Source organism: Populus alba, chromosome 2 (genome assembly GCF_005239225.2).
Source record: "Populus alba chromosome 2, ASM523922v2, whole genome shotgun sequence".
NCBI classification, from domain to species: Eukaryota; Viridiplantae; Streptophyta; class Magnoliopsida; order Malpighiales; family Salicaceae; genus Populus; species Populus alba.
The window spans coordinates 10,650,992-10,667,740 of record NC_133285.1 but is presented as its reverse complement, the minus strand read 5'-3'; the positions used below and the strand labels follow the sequence as shown (position 1 = coordinate 10,667,740).

Genomic DNA, 16,749 nt, shown 5'->3' with positions numbered 1-16,749 from the left:
TTTATCATTTTACAAGCATGTTCTTTTTTTAAAAAAAATGTACATTAATCGTTTTTCTTAAATAATATTTGTAAAGAGAGAATTTGAATATAAACCTATTTATTTTGACGTTTTAAAAAAAAATTGAAAAGTTTTTTTTTTATTTTAAATTAATTTTTTTATATATTTTAAAATTACTTTGATGTTTTAATATTAAAAATAAATTTTTAAAAATAAAAAATATTATTTTATTAAAAAGTAATAACCGGTAGCATAATAGCAAGCAGTCGCTACTCGCTACATGTACAGAACTAAGGGCAGCATTAGGATCTTAAACCTTGAGTCAAACATAAAGCCAAGAAGAAAATCCCAAAACCAAACCAAAAGAAAGGGAAAAAAACAAAATGTTTAGGATTCGGCTTGATAAGGTAATCCATTACACTGCACTGTACAAAAGCAAAGCAAAGCAAAGCCCAATCCCTTCTCTTTCTCTTTCTCTTTCTCCTTCTCCATCTCTGTTTCTCTTCCGCAGTTAGGCGACATATTCAGGAGGTGATATACTTACTCCCTCCCTCCCTCTCTCTCTCTCTCTCCCTCCCCTTTATTATTTTTTATTTTAGAAATAATCTCTGGGGTTTAGGATTGAGGGTTTAGTCTACAATTTTATTTCCTTTTTTCTACTAACGTTGACAATAATTTCAGCTTCTTTTTCTTTCCTTGGGGTCAATTTAGGCATCAATGGGGTCTGTACTTCGTGAATGGATAGGGTTTCAGCAATTCCCTACTGCTACTCAATCCAAACTTGTAGAATTGTTTGCCAAGTTAAAGGAAGAGGTTCAGACTCTCTATCTTTTTGCTGTTTCAATTCAAAATATTTGTTCCATTTCGTCGTTTCTGTTTTCGTAATTTATTTATTTTCTTGGACTATTTTGTAATTGCAGGGTGTTGATAAACTGACCATACTTGTTATGGGCAAAGGAGGAGTTGGGAAATCTTCCACTGTTAATTCTCTTTTTGGAGAGCGAGCGGTCAATGTTAGCTCTTTCCAGGTAACCAATTTCCTGTGAATTTTAGGGCCAAGGGCAGCTTGTGGTCTTTGTATGCTCCATATATTTATATATGGCTGATAATAACAATGCTTGCATTACAGTCAGAGGGGTTCAGACCTGTTATGGTTTCACGCAACCGGGCTGGATTCACGTTAAACATCATTGACACTCCGGGCCTTGTGGAAGGCGGTTATGTCAGTTACCAAGCTCTGGACATGATTAAACGGTTCGTACTACTAGAACCGCATATGTGGTTCACTCGGATTCCTATGAAAACATTACTCCTGTGGTTCTTTATCCTGGAATTCCTGTATTAAAGATGTGGTGACCGTACATTAATTTGACTTTAGGTTCTGGTTTGTCTGCTAATGTAGGTTTCTTTTGAATAAGACTATACATGTTTTGCTCTATGTTGATCGCCTGGATGCATATAGAGTGGATGACTTGGACAAGCAGATAATTGGTGCAATATCTGACAGTTTTGGAAAAGAAATATGGAGTAAAAGTTTGCTTGTCCTCACTCATGCCCAACTCTCCCCACCAGACGATCTAAGTTATGATGTCTTTTGTGCTCGAAGATCAGAGGCTGTGTTGAAGACCATTCGTATGGGAGCACGGATTAGGAAACGAGACTTTGAGGTAAATTGTTTCTTCTAACTTGTTGTTTTTCTCCCTTCTTCTAGTTTTTTTTCTTTAACTTTACTGGCAACAGCTTCTAATTGGTATTCTGAATGTGCAACAATATTCTGATCAAATGATAAGTGCATAATTTGCTGCATATGCATGTTGATAATCTGTTGCAAATAGCAGGGTGATTTGGGTTTTTTTTCATAGACGTTATTCCTTCTAAAATAAATAGCTCCCCTCTCTCAGATACACATTCTTATGCTAATGAATAGTGCTGTAGACCTCTGTTTTTAATGCTATAGATCTTATAACCTCTTAAGAAACTTAAGGTTCATGATGCGCTGGTTCAAGAGACACTGTGACTTGCTTTTTTTAGAAATTAATGGGGAAGCATATCTTCATTTTTCTATCCACCATGTTAAAAACTTACCATGGGTTTTTGCAACTTTCTCCTGTTCAATTGTACACATTTGGCTGACAAATGAAAAGGAATGCTAAAAATGGAGGTTTGTTGTTTTGCTTTGGTCAAATCATTCTTTTTTTTCTGCATTGTCAATTATTTACTGCTCGTAGCACCATTCAGATCTTCAAATATGGTTCGCATACTTTAAAAAATGAACTTTGTTATTCAAGGAAGTAAACAAAATGGTAAAATAACCTTCAATTCATTGAGCATGTTTTCAGATATCCTCTTCCATTTTCACTTCTCTTTAATATCCAACACTTGAATTGCTTGGAAAATTATTTCAAATTCATTTCCTTCAACCATGACATCCTTGTTTGAAGCTGGGGACTATCATGGTAGTTGAAGCTGGTACATTTTGTAGAGGACTGAGTGGGGAATTAGTGAAGGGAGGCTGTCAAATGTGTTAAATTTAAACCAAAGTAGATGGTATTTTTATCCTAATCAGTAATAACCTTGGTGCCTGTCGGTGAAAGTCATGTTCTATTTCTGATCGCACTGGGGGGGCGGGGGCGGCTAGAGCATTCAGGGTACAAGCTCCAAAGTAAGGCCAGGACATGGTTTTTTCTGTTGATGGACTTTTTTTATATAAATCTGAAGAGAGACTGTTATATTCTCCCATAAAAAAGGATCCATGGGTAGTATCATAGGGGGTCCATCTTTCATGTGAACGAGGGTGTACTACACCAAGAGTATCTAGTATTCTCATATCTGACAAATTGGATGTCTTGGGATTTTTTGTGCTGGTATACAAGGAGATTTGATTTAGGTAGGAGCTTGAGGAAATTATGGAGAGTTCAGAATTGATTTTTTCTGGTGCTTCAAAGCAAAGGAAGAGATGAGGTTCGTAAGGAAATTGAGAACCTCATGAATATCAAGTTCGAGAGTGGTGGGAAGAAGAGTTGCGTGATGGTGGCTTATGTGATGCAGTTAACCAAGCCCTTCCCCCCTTTGTCTGCATTATCACTGTTGAAGTCAGTTGGAAAACACTTAGCAATCATCCCAGTTTCTTGTATCTCACAAACCAAGGGACACCATGAAATTTCTACTTGTTTCCTTTAATGCACAAAGTGATTCTGGACTCTTTTTCTTTTTTTCCTGCTTTGTCTTCTTTAATTTCATCCAAATTTTCTGTGGAGTTCCTCTGCATCCTTTTAAAGTATTATCAAGGATATCCTAAGGGAGAATTTATTTTTTATTTGTTATTTTTATTTATTTATTTATTTATTGCTTTGCAATGTTTTATCTTTTGGATTGTCAAATATTCTCAAGTATGAAAAATGGCATTTCATGAGTTATGGTGGAGTTTCGGCAAGATTGTAGGGCACCATTTCTAGTACTTTATGTTTGCTTATAGATTTGTATTGGGAAAGAAGTGATTATGTATGATTTTACTCCAAGAGAGGAAAAATAAGCAAATCTGATTAGAAAATTAGATAAGCTGGAGTAACTTCTCACCTTTATTCAAGCCAATTGATGGCTTGAAAGCATGTCATTATCTGTGGAAAAGGTAAACTCTCCCTTTCCAAATAATTTCTTCATCCTGGATCTGAAGTCTATAAATGAGGGTTATTTACATCGTCTTTGAAAAGGTGGTGCTACTCAAGCTATAACTAATGCTTGAAATATTGTGTTGTTGTGTGATCTCTATTTTCAGAATTCTGTGAATTGATTGAGAGAACTTTTTTACTTCAAAAGTTGTATATTACAGTGTTGGATGCATGGGATTGAGATATACTCATTTTAGTGACTAAGCACTTATTAATTTGGAGTTGAAGAGGGTGTTACCAAAATGAAACTAGTTTTGTGGTTCATGAGTGAACTGCATTCTTCATGGGACATTTAATGTCCTGTAATTGCGTTTGGAAATCAACTTCATTGATAAAATGGAGATCCATCTTCATTTTTATTTTCCTTTCCGAGAATTATCTTTGTTATAGTTTTGAGGAGGCATTATGGGAAATAAATTAATTTTCCAGTTCATGAGATAATTGATAGCCTGTAATTGCATTTGAAGATCAATCTCTATGGAACATGTGAAAATAGAATATGAGCATTTGTTTATTTATTTTTGGGGGTTCTATTTTAGTGTGATTGTTTACATAATCAATCATTCACTTGCTTTTGATGCTTCTAGGATTCTGCTATTCCAGTTGGTTTAGTTGAGAACAGTGGGAGATGCAACAAAAATGAGAATGATGAAAAGGTTCACTCCTTATTCTCTGAGTTTGTGACAATTTATTCATTTGTTCAAGTGGTTTATTGTGAATTGCTTAATTTTGAGTTGCAGATTCTCCCCAACGGGGATGCTTGGATTCCAAGCCTGGTAAAAGAGATCATTTTGGTTGCAACAAATGGGAAGAAAGCTCTTGTAGTTGATGAGAAGTTGGTTAGTGGGTCTGAGTCAAATGACAGGGGAAAGATATTTATTCCACTTATTTTAGGGATTCAGGTAAAAACTTATCATGTGATCTAACTCCTGTATTCTTTTGTGGTAGAGCCAGTTCATATAATCAATTTCATTTGTGTTAATTTTTTTTTCCCATGTTGCAGTGGCTTCTTGTGAAATGGATTCAACGAGAAATAAAAAAAGATATTGCAAAAGGCGGCAAGTATCTTTAGTACTGTTTGGTTGCATTCAAATCAATTGCAAGTTGTTATGTGGCTCTTTAATGGTCTCTTCTTCCTTCTTTCCCTACCTTTTTGTATTCATTTCCTTTTTGTGTTCTTGCATCTTCACCGTTTTTGAATACCTGTGTCATTTGTACCTGTGTGTTGGTGTTTTGAGTTGTTCTTAGGGACAGAATATGAGTGAAAGGAGGCTCTTGTTCTTCAACTAACCATATGCTTTTCCTGTTTAATGTTTTTTTTCCTTGCTTTTTATTCAGCTTTCGTTCATAATCTTTTCCATTTAATTTAGGTCTTTCAAAGTTTCAATCTATCCTTTACATGTGTAGATTATATATATTACCTATCAGAGTGGTATTTCGATGCCCTTTCTGTGGAAGTAGAAGTGCCTGATGTTGTTGCTCCGCAAATAGATATCTTTCTTTATCCATTTGCTCATTTTGAATCCATGCGGTGGTAGTGTTATGAGCACAAATGTGTTAGCATATAATCTCTAAGATGCCATTCTCTACCAACCTATACATGCTAGAAGAAGTTGATTTCTCCGACCTATGCCATGCTAAGGAAAATATTTCTACCTCTTCAAAATGTGGTCCCTGTGGCGTGCTTTAAGTTCCATTAAAAATGTTTAGAGCATCCATTGGTTGTGAGTTTGTGATTATGGTCACTTCACTCCTGGCGTGGCAGCCAACATTTGAAAGCTGTTTGCTATCTTTCTGCGGAGATTACGGGAGGTAGGGAGGCGGAACCAAAGGATTGGTTTCGAGAGTGTTTCTTAATGAGATGTACCGCCCGCGATGCACCTTGTAAACAAACACAATATCTCTTCGGGGGACCAGAGCAGTGAAGGTTTTTATATCCGGCTGAAAGTAGCCTGCTCCCTCACGGTGGTTGTGGGTAGATGGCCTGCGTTGGACCCGGTTAGAGAACAACTTGGATCTAAATACAGGTCCGTGAATATCTATTAATGAAAAAGAAAAAGAATCCATAGATTTCAAGGTCTTTTGACATTGTCAACGCAGCGGATTTTTTATTTTTAATCTCCACATCAAAGCTGTTGCATCAATAATGGCTGCGTCAATAATGATAGCTTGATGTTTTTCTTCTTCTTGGACTTTGAAATTAATCAATGATCAACACAACCAGTATTGAAAACTGAAAAGCACTTTGTCAGTTAATATTATTTTGGTGTTTGGTCCAGGAGCCTCGTTACATGTGCAACCAAATCTCATGTCAAGATCCGTTTCGGCAACGACAACAATTATACTGTCTTGGACTGTTTTAGTCTTTTAGAGATGCTGTTTCGAAGGTTTTTTTTTATTTAAAAATAATTTTATTTTTATTTTTTAAAATTTAATTTTGATATTAGTATATCAAAATAATATAAAAATATTAAAAAATAATTTTAAACAAAATTAAATTTTAAAAAAATAATATTTCATCCACCAAACACCCCTGAATTCATATTAAAACTAATATTTAAAACAATCATTAGATATTAAAGTAATTTATTGTTTTAAAAAAAATATAACTATATTTGGTATTGTGGTTAAATTTTTTTTTGCTTGAATTATAATATTAAAATAATTTTTATTTTTAATATTAACATATTAAAATTATAAAAAAAATTAATTAAATAATTTTAAAGTGAAATCCAAAAATAAAAATTACAGAATTTCTAAACATTCATTTAAAGTTAAAAAAAGAGCATCACGTTGCTGTAGATGTCGTAAATAAATAAAGGGCTAATTACAATATTACTACATTATCTTTTCCTTTTTTTTAATCTAATATATGAAATTTAATATTTTTTATTTAAATACATTGATTTTTTCAAAATTTCCAAATAAGTGTTTCAGCCTATCTTTCATTATTTTTTCTATTAGTTGATAACTCATCATTTAACTTTAAAGGTTATAGTAATTATTTTTTAAAATATTTTTTATTTAAAAATATATTAAAATAATTTATAAAAATTTTATTTTTAATATCAAAATATCTAAACTTAAAAAAAATTAATTTAAAATTAAAAAATATATATTTTTTTTAATTATTTTTAAAAATATAAAAACAAACACGATCAAAATTACTATTTATTTTTTATTTTTTATTTTATTTTAATAAAATACATTAACATTTTTTTTATTATTCATCATGTTTTTAATGTTTCGATCAAATACTTTTTTTGAATTAATCGTAGAGTTCACAAAATTAAGATCTAAATAAAATAATATTTGAGTAAAAGAGCTAGAACATAAAACAGTCCCTGTCCTCCATCTCGCGTTGCCCAAAAATCCTGTTTCATTCTAACACAAATATTTTTTTAGGAAAAAAAAAAAGACACCCTTCATTGACCACGCAAACAGGAAAGGAATGTCCTTTTGGGCACTATTAAATATTTGATTTTAATAAGAAGATGATCAGTATGTGAAGCTTCCTTTGTCTTGAATGTGACTTTGACTTGCAGACTTTAGCTCGAGGTTACACGCCAAACTAGACTCACTCTCCCTATATATATAGCTGGAAGACAAATCTGAAGGCATCGGGTTTGCTGATTTTAAGTAGATAACAACGATGGCGAAGAAGAGCACACCAAGTATTTCACTCTCCCACTTTTGGGGGGTTGTGGTTTTTTCTCTCTGCTTCTTCGTTCCAAAATCTGTGTTGGGTGAGAAAAAAGAGCTGCGATTTAGAAAAAATGGAGAGTTCAAGATACTGCAAGTGGCAGATATGCACTTTGCGGATGGCAAGACCACGTCTTGCCTCAATGTGTTCCCAAATCAGATGCCTTCTTGCTCTGACCTCAACACCACTGCCTTTGTTGAGCGCATGATTCAAGCTGAGAAGCCCGATTTTATTGTTTTCACTGGTACCCCTTTCCTTTTCTAAGTCCTAGTTATGTTCTTGGCTCTGATTTTATTTTTTTTTGTTTTATATATGATTGTTATTCTCAAATTTGGATATAACAACAAAACCCAGTTGTTAATTTGTTTACCGAAGCATGTTTCCTGATTTGGTAACAGTATATATGGCATGTAGTGGGTAAGCTCTAACAAGTATGCTCCTTTCACAATCTGAGCATTAATGGAAGTATTGTTGGCACTTTGGGAAACAGGGGATAACATTTATGGCCCTGATGCCACGGATGCTGCAGAATCACTGAGTGCTGCCTTTCAGCCTGCAATTGCATCAAACATCCCGTGGGCTGCTGTTTTGGGGAACCATGACCAAGAATCCACTTTGTCAAGGGAAGGGGTCATGAAACATATTGTTGGCCTTAAGAATACTCTCTCTCAAGTCAATCCTGCGGAGGTACACATCATTGATGGTTTTGGGAACTATAACCTGGAGATTGGCGGGGTTAAAGGTTCACGATTCGAAAATAAATCAGCTCTTAATCTTTATTTCCTTGATAGCGGAGGCTACTCCACAGTCCGGGCAATCCGTGGCTATGGCTGGATTAAACCCTTGCAGCAGCTTTGGTTCCAACGCACCTCTACGAAGCTTCGGGTAATAACACCGCTCTTTTATACGGTTGAAGTAATTTGTAGGTCACTGTATGATTTACTTCCATCATTTATCAGTAAAAAGAATCACTAGTTTGTCTACACAGAAGTAGAATCTACATTATGCATAGTTATAACTTCTAAAAGGTGCATTAGCTTAATTATTAGCTGTTGAATTCCCATTTTTCCCTTTCCATTCAGAGAGCATACACGAGACAGCCAGAGGCTCAGAAAGGACCTGCACCTGGGCTGGTGTACTTTCACATCCCATTGCCTGAGTTTGCTAGTTTTGATTCATCAAACTTCACAGGAGTGAGACAAGAAGGCATTAGCTCTGCTTCTGTGAACTCGGGCTTCTTCACAACCATGGTAGAAGCTGGGGATGTGAAAGCTGTTTTCACCGGACATGATCATCTCAATGACTTCTGTGGTAAGCTTACTGGTATACAACTTTGTTACGCTGGGGGTTTTGGATACCATGCCTATGGGAAGGCAGGGTGGTCAAGGAGGGCAAGGGTGGTGTTGGCATCTTTGGAAAAGACAGAGCAAGGAAGTTGGGGAGCTGTCAAATCTATCAAAACATGGAAGCGCCTTGATGATGAACACCTTACCACTGTTGATGGTCAGGTCCTTTGGAGCAAGAGGCATGCAGGTAAGTGCTTGCTGAACAACCCTTAAGTAGTCATCTGTACATGTTTTAAACTTTACTAGGCATACAATGGATAGCATCTCTTAAGGACATCCATGCATATGAAAGGCTGTGTAGTTAAATATCAAGGACCGTAATCTACAACCCATAAATATAGAAAATTTAGCATATGAATGGATGCACGAAGCTCATTGAAAGTTTAGGCTGCTATTACTTGTGCACATTACCAATCCATTTCCTGTTAATAAGAAGCTTAAAATCCTGATGATTCTTCATATAAATATGATAGAGAAAATGTATTATTAGATAGAATGACTTATTCAATTGTCAGAATTGTCTACTAACACTATGAGTTAAGACCAAATTATTTTTGTTGTCATTCTTTTGTTACAGATGTTTCGTATTTAAGCAACAATGTACATAAGACATTGGAAATGCGTGCAGTGCTAGGTTGTTCACTTTTGCTTTATGCTGCAAAAAACCATGCTTGATTTCTCTCTGCCCCGTTCACTTGATTATGAAAAGATATATCCCAGGAACATGGTTTCCCCTGCTCAATCTCATTTCATACCAAAGTGAGGCACATGTTCTCCTTTTTACATCACTTGCCATGTGTTTCTCTGATGTCAGTAACTGTTGTTAGAGAAAATTAGGAGAGAAGGTAGGAAGGGAACTCTAACTTGTATTATATTACTCTCAAATGAGAGGAAGTCCCTATGGACTTGGACTTGTATTACAATACACTCAACACATATATTTATACTAGTGTATGGATAATTCTAGACACTTAATAGGATAACAACATCATTAATACTTATATATACTCGTTGCAGAAGTAAAATGACACTTGATGTAGACTTCAAAATTAATTCCAACACCCCCTTAATTTTAAAAATCTCATAATCCTTGAAATTTAAAAATGTGTTGCCGATTCTTGCAAACCTTCTTATTCTTGTTACCATTTCCCCTGGCACACAATCATTGCCTTGTTGTAGGCTTGTATCTACTGTCTCATTATAGTTGGTTAGAAGACTACGTTGCTGCCATAATTTCCTTTTTCTTACATCTTCATCTTGAGCATCTCTTCAATCTCTTTGCTTTAGCAATTGTATTTGTCTTAACATGGCTACTCTTACTCATTTTTCTCCTCTTGTCATTATTGCCACATTTCATTAGTCAAACATCTCTCTTTCAAGATTTGGTTTTTCAAGTGACCTTTGTATTTGCCCAACTCTTCATCAGATTGCTGCCTTCCATCACGGCTCTCTGTCCATTTTCCATCGATTTTAGCTAGAGCTCTCTCTTCTTTTCTTCATATGGGGTCTCTCTTGTACCACCTCATCTCTTATATAAGAACCTGTCAACCCTCACCTAGCCTTTCTTGGCTTCTTCTGCGTTTCTCTTTATGGACTAGGATTTCAATATTCTCAACACTTACATTTATACTAGTCTATGGATAATTCTAGATACTTAATGGGATAACCATATCATTAATACTTGTACTTGCACCTATAAGAATTAAAAAGACACATTGGAATTAACTCGCAAATGTTTTGTTGCTCAGGAGGCGATGCGTTCCTGTTTTCTGTTTCATGCCATCCCTTGTTTGTTTACCCCTTTTGATTTCCTTTGAACAGGAGCCCGTAGAAAGAAACATGTTGGCAGCCCTGAGTAACGAGCACATGAGGTGGCTTAACACCGAGGAAGTAAGAAGCGGAAATGTTTCACATATTTGTCCTTATTAATCGATTTTGATATACGTGTCCTCGAAGTAAATGTAAACAGTGAAGGCAATTACATCAGACAATAATGGATAATCATATTTTAGGAAGGTTCTGTAATTCTTCTAAAAAATTTTCTAAAATTTTATAATAAAATATTGGGTATTTTTGTTTATTAACAATTTTTTTAGAGAGATAAAAAAAAAAAAAAAAAAAGCCAAAATAACAGTTTTAAAAAAATTATTAACGAAATAGCATAGTTTGATAATGTTTTGATTGGAAAACACGAGAATTTAGCGTTTGGTAATGAGGTTGCATCTGTGTTTTAAATAAAACCCAGATGCAACCTGTTTGATAAATAAAAAAAGTAATTTACTATTTATGGGTCCTACACTGTTTTTGTGTTCAAAACACCGAGTAAAGAAAAGCAACGAATCCTGCTTACTGCGCACTTCATGCTAATTAGCATGAATAGTGGATAGTCAAGCTCAACTGTGGATAGTCAAGCTCCACTATTCATGCTAATTAAAGCTTCACTGTTAATTAGCATGAACAGTGGAGCTTGACTATCCACTGTTCTTGCTAATTAATCCATTAGGTTCTCTTATTTATTTAGAAAAGAAACAAAAAACCACTCTTGTAAATATTTTTTATTACGGTTAAAAGAAATAGTGTAGCATGCTACACTGTTAATTAGCATGAACAGTGGAGCATGATTATCCACTGTTCTTGCTAATTAATCCATTAGGTTCTCCTATTTGTTCAAAAAAGAAATGAAAGATCACTCTTGTAAATATTTTTTATTACAGTTAAAAGGAATAGTGTAGCATGCTACACTGTTCACGTGAACAGTGTAGCCAGCTACATTGTTCCGGCCGGACCAGTTCCAAGATTAAAATATATTGAACCTTGTCTAACTCAGTAAAATAAAAAATAAAAATTATGTTTTATTTTTTTATTTTTTTATTTTTTAATTGTGTTTTATTCAAAAAAAAACTAGTGTTTAATATTATTCAATGACACTATATAAATTAGATAAAGATCGTTTGATGACGTAACATTTGCAAAATTTAATCGCAATTCCAATTTTTTTCCTGATTATATTTTACCTGATGTTGTTATGTGCTTAAGAAACAAAAAAAATTATAGTCCTTGTCAAATGTATTTCATACATAGTGGAATTGTAGATAGTTTAATGGAATAATAAAAAATATTTTATATAAAATATTATTTATTTCATAATGTAATAACAATAGTTAAATCTATAATATTTAAATTAAAAACCATCAATATTAATAATAATTTTAAAAAATTATTTTATAACCTCAATTTCAAAAGCATTATTAATCAAACACATTAAACTACTTTTTGCTCAACCTCAATTTTAATCACAGTTTTAACCAAACATCTATTTTTTCAAACCAACCTCAATTAAAAGTACTTTTTATAAAATAACTTTTTTAAAACCACAACCACAACAGCTACCGTAATACCAAATACAAGAAAACATATGGGAGTCGAAGACATTGACCTTTTGAATTATTTCTTAATTACTGATGATTTTTTTCTACACCGATGGATTGAAAACGAAATTGAAGGAATTGCAGTGGGGATGGCCGAAACTCTGTCTACTTGCTCTGACCTCAACACCTCTGCCTTTGTTGAGCGCATGATTCAAGCTGAGAAGCCTGATTTTATTGTTTTCACTGGTACCCCTTATACTCTTATTTACCCTTTCCTTTTCTAATTCCTAGTTATGTTCTTGGTTCTGATTTTTTTGTTTTTTTTTTGGTGGTCTATATATGATTGTTATTCTGAAATTTGGATATAACCAAGAAAACCAATTGTTAATTTGTTTACCGAAGCATGTTTCCTGATTTGGTAACAGTATATATGGCTTGTAGTGGGTAAGCTCTAACAAGTATGCTCCTTCCACAATCTGAGCATTAATGGAAGTATTGTTGGCACTTTGGGAAACAGGGGATAACATTTTTGGCTTTGATGCCACGGATGCTGCAAAATCACTGAGTGCTGCCTTTCAGCCTGCAATTGCATCAAACATCCCGTGGGCTGCTATTTTGGGGAACCATGACCAAGAATCCACTTTGTCAAGGGAAGGGGTTATGAAACATATTGCTGGCCTTAAGAATACTCTCTCTCAAGTCAATCCTGCGGAGGTACACATCATTGATGGTTTTGGGAACTATAACCTGGAGATTGGCGGGGTTAAAGGTTCACGATTTGAAAATAAATCAGCTCTTAATCTTTATTTCCTTGATAGCGGAGACTACTCCACAGTTCCGGCAATCACTGGCTATGGTTGGATTAAACCCTCTCAGCAGCTTTGGTTCCAACGCACCTCTGCGAAGCTTCGGGTAATAACACCGCTCTTTTATACGGTTGAAGTAATTTGTAGGTCACTGTATGATTTACTTCCATCATTTATCAGTAAAAAGAATCACTAGTGTGTCTACACACAAGTAGAATCTACATTATGCATAGTTTTAACTTCTAAAAGGTGCATTAGCTTAATTATTAGCTGTTGAATTCCCATTTTTCCCTTTCCATTCAGAGAGCATACACGAGACAGCCAGAGGCTCAGAAAGGACCTGCACCTGGGCTGGTGTACTTTCACATCCCATTGCCCGAGTTTGCTAGTTTTGATTCATCAAACTTCACAGGAGTGAGACAAGAAGGCATTAGCTCTGCTTCTGTGAACTCGGGCTTCTTCACAACCATGGTAGAAGCTGGGGATGTGAAAGCTGTTTTCACCGGACATGATCATCTCAATGACTTCTGTGGTGCGCTTACTGGTATACAACTTTGTTATGCTGGGGGTTTTGGATACCATGCCTATGGGAAGGCAGGGTGGTCAAGGAGGGCGAGGGTGGTGTTGGCATCTTTGGAAAAGACAGAGCAAGGAAGTTGGGGAGCTGTCAAGTCTATCAAAACATGGAAGCGCCTAGATGATGAACACCTTACCACTGTAGATGGTCAGGTCCTTTGGAGCAAGAGCCATGCAGGTAAGTGCTTGCTGTACAACCCTCAAGTAGTCATCTGTACATGTTTTAAACTTTACTAGGCATACAATGGATAGTATCTCTTAAGGACATCCATGCAGAGCATGTCACCAAGAACTAGTAGGACCTGCAAAATTGAAGCTTTCTTCTTTGTATGTTGGCATATCGGTGCCTTTTGCTTTCTTGCATGTGTTCTGGCAAAGAATTGAAACCAATTAAATTACTCAAGATCAATGACCTGCACTGCTGGCTGATACTAATTTGTGTTCATCTTTTTATCAAAATGTTCTTTGTTAACTTGCCATTTCCAATTGATATTAAGTTTCATATTTCTCATCCTTGAATTACTGTATTGCATGGTGTAGTTAATTGTCACTACCATGATCTTCTTGCCCATGACTTTAGACAATTTAGCACATGAAAGGCTGTGTAGTTAAATATCAAGGACCATAATCTACAACCCATAAATATAGAAAATTTTGCATATGAGTGGATGCACGAAGCTCATTGAAAGTTTAGGCTGATATTACTTGTGCACATTACCCAATCCATTTCCTGTTAATAAGAAGCTTAAAATCCTGATGATTCTTCATATAAATATGATAGAGAAAATGTTCCTATTGGATAGAATGACTTATTCAATTGTCAGAATTCTCTACTAACACTATGAGTTACGACCAAATTATTTTTGTTGTCATTCTTTTGTTACAGATGTTTCGTATTTAAGCAACAATGTACATAAGACCTTGGAAATGCGTGCAGTGCTAGTCTGTTCACTTTTGCTTTATGCTGCAAAAAACCATGCTTGATTTCTCTCTGCCCCGTTCACTTGATTATGAAAAGATATATCCCAGGAACATTGTTTCCCCTGCTCTATCTCATTTCATACCAAAGTGAGGCACATGTTCTCCTTTTTACATCACTTGCCATGTGTTTCTCTGATGTCAGTAACTGTTGTTAGAGAACATTAGGAGAGAAGGTAGGAAGGGAACTCTAACTTGTATTATATTACTCTCAAATGAGAGGAAGTCCCTATGGACTTGGACTTGTATTACAATACACTCAACACATATATTTATACTAGTGTATGGATAATTCTAGACACTTAATAGGATAACAATATCATTAATACTTATATATACTCGTTGCAGAAGTAAAAAGACACTTGATGTAGACTTCAAAATTAATTCCAACACCCCCTAAATTTTAAAAATCTCACAATCCTTGAAATTTAAAAATGTGTTGCCGATTCTTGCAAACCTTCTTATTCTTGTTACCATTTCCCCTGGCACACAATCATTGCCTTGTTGTAGGCTTGTATCTACTGTCTCATTATAGTTGGTTAGAAGACTACGTTGCTGCCATAATTTCCTTTTTCTTACATCTTCATCTTGAGCATCTCTTCAATCTCTTTGCTTTAGCAATTATATTTGTCTTAACATGGCTACTCTTAGTCATTTTTCTCCTCTTGTCATTATTGCCACATTTCATTAGTCAAACATCTCTCTTTCAAGATTTGGTTTTTCAAGTGACCTTTGTATTTGCCCAGCTCTTCATCAGATTGCTGCCTTCCATCACGGCTCCCTGTACATTTTCCATCCCTTTTAGCTAGAGCTCTCTCTTCTTTTCTTCATATGGGGTCTCTCTTGTACCACCTCATCTCTTATATAAGAACCTGTCAACCTTCACCTAGACTTTCTTGGCATCTTCTGTGTTTCTCTTTATGGACTAGGATTACAATATTCTCAACACTTACATTTATACTAGTCTATGGATAATTCTAGATACTTAATGGGATAACCATATCATTAATACTTATACTTGCACCTATAAGAATTAAAAAGACATTGGAATTAACTCGCAAATGTTTTGTTGGAGGCGATGCGTTCCTGTTTTCTGTTTCATGTCATCCCTTGTTTGTTGACTCCTTTTCATTTCCTTTGAACAGGAGCCCGTAGAAAGAAACAGGTTGGCAGCCCTGAGTAACGAGCACATGAGATGGCTTAACACCGAGGAAGCAAGAAGCGGAGATGTTTCACATATTTGTAACCTTATTCATCGATTTTGATATACGTGTCCTCGAAGTAAATGTAAACAGTGAAGGTAATTACATCAGATAATAATGGATAATCATGTTTTAGGAAGGTTCTGTAATTCTTCTAAAAAAATTTCTAAAATTTTATCATAAAATATGGGGTATTTTTGTTTATTAACACTGTATTTTTATAGAGAGAAAAAAAAAAAGCCAAAATAACAGTTTTAAAAAATTATTAACGAAATAGCATAGTTTGATAATGTTTTGATTGGAAAACACGAGATTTAAAGTTGGAAAACATCTGGGAGTCGAAGACATTGACCTTTTGAATTATTTCTTCTTAATTACTGATGATTTTTTTTCTACACCGATGGATTGAAAACGAAATTGAAGGAATTGCAGTGGGGATGGCCGAAACTCTGTCAAATGTCATCCTTCTCAAACATCTGGTTGAACTCATTCAGTCCTTTTTAGTGATATTCAGTCATAAATCATATAGAATGTATTAAAAATGCTGCAGAAAATATTGTGAATTCTGTGAAAATTGCTGCGGAGAAGGTGTCGAAGGACTAAAGCCTTCGGTTGAGAAACCGCCTTAGTGAAACCTGCAACTGTATCATATAAGGGTGAAGCTCGATAATCTCTTGATGCTACAAATAAAAGGTTACAAGGAACTGTGCTGGGATATTAATATCAATATTAATATCAACACCTACTACTACTACTACTATTATCATCATCATTAATATTAATATTAATATTATTATTGTTTTTTTTTTTATTATTATCTTAGTTATAATAATTAGTTATTATCTTAGTTATAGGGTAGGAGAAGAAGAATAATAATGATGATAATAAAAATACTAATAAATAATAGTAGTAATAATAGAAATAATAATGATAATAATCATAAAAATAATAACATTATCAATTGTTATTATTACTACCAATAACAATAATATTAAAAGCAACAAAGATGATGATAATGATGAAAATCATTTTTTATATTACTATTTTAAAAAAATTGTGTAGTTTATTTTATTATTTAATATTTATTTTATTAAAAATCAAA

General features: G+C 34.5%; 2 protein-coding genes across 12 annotated transcripts; both read left to right on the top strand.

The window, feature by feature from the left end:
- Positions 1–366: 366 nt before the first annotated feature.
- LOC118044453 (translocase of chloroplast 33, chloroplastic) lies at positions 367–5,001 on the top strand. Of its 2 annotated transcripts, none has more exons than XM_035052732.2 (8): positions 367–531; positions 712–813; positions 921–1,028; positions 1,130–1,254; positions 1,403–1,667; positions 4,256–4,324; positions 4,409–4,570; positions 4,672–5,001. In XM_035052732.2, the coding sequence occupies exons 2-8, from the start codon at positions 718–720 to the stop codon at positions 4,738–4,740; spliced, it is 894 nt and encodes a 297-aa protein (XP_034908623.1). In that variant the 5' UTR covers positions 367–531; positions 712–717; the 3' UTR covers positions 4,741–5,001. The 2 variants fall into 2 exon arrangements, with proteins under 2 accessions (XP_034908623.1, XP_034908624.1); XM_035052733.2 differs by having other exon boundaries at positions 375–531; positions 682–813.
- Positions 5,002–7,113: 2,112 nt separating this feature from the next.
- Positions 7,114–15,853, top strand: LOC118044452 (probable inactive purple acid phosphatase 29). 10 transcript variants are annotated; one of them, XR_012169063.1, is made up of 5 exons: positions 7,114–7,615; positions 12,603–12,997; positions 13,195–13,645; positions 14,354–14,621; positions 15,591–15,853. XR_012169063.1 is itself a non-coding variant. In XM_035052729.2 (5 exons), exons 1-5 carry the CDS (start codon positions 7,321–7,323, stop codon positions 10,574–10,576), a joined length of 1,236 nt encoding a protein of 411 aa, XP_034908620.1. In that variant the 5' UTR covers positions 7,119–7,320; the 3' UTR covers positions 10,577–10,804. The 10 variants fall into 10 exon arrangements, 5 of the variants coding, with proteins under 5 accessions (XP_034908620.1, XP_034908619.1, XP_034908621.1 ...); XR_012169062.1 differs by having other exon boundaries at positions 7,115–7,615; positions 14,354–14,535; XM_035052729.2 differs by lacking the exons at positions 12,603–12,997; positions 13,195–13,645; positions 14,354–14,621; positions 15,591–15,853 and adding exons at positions 7,862–8,256; positions 8,454–8,904; positions 9,295–9,351; positions 10,539–10,804 and having other exon boundaries at positions 7,119–7,615.
- Positions 15,854–16,749: the final 896 nt, after the last annotated feature.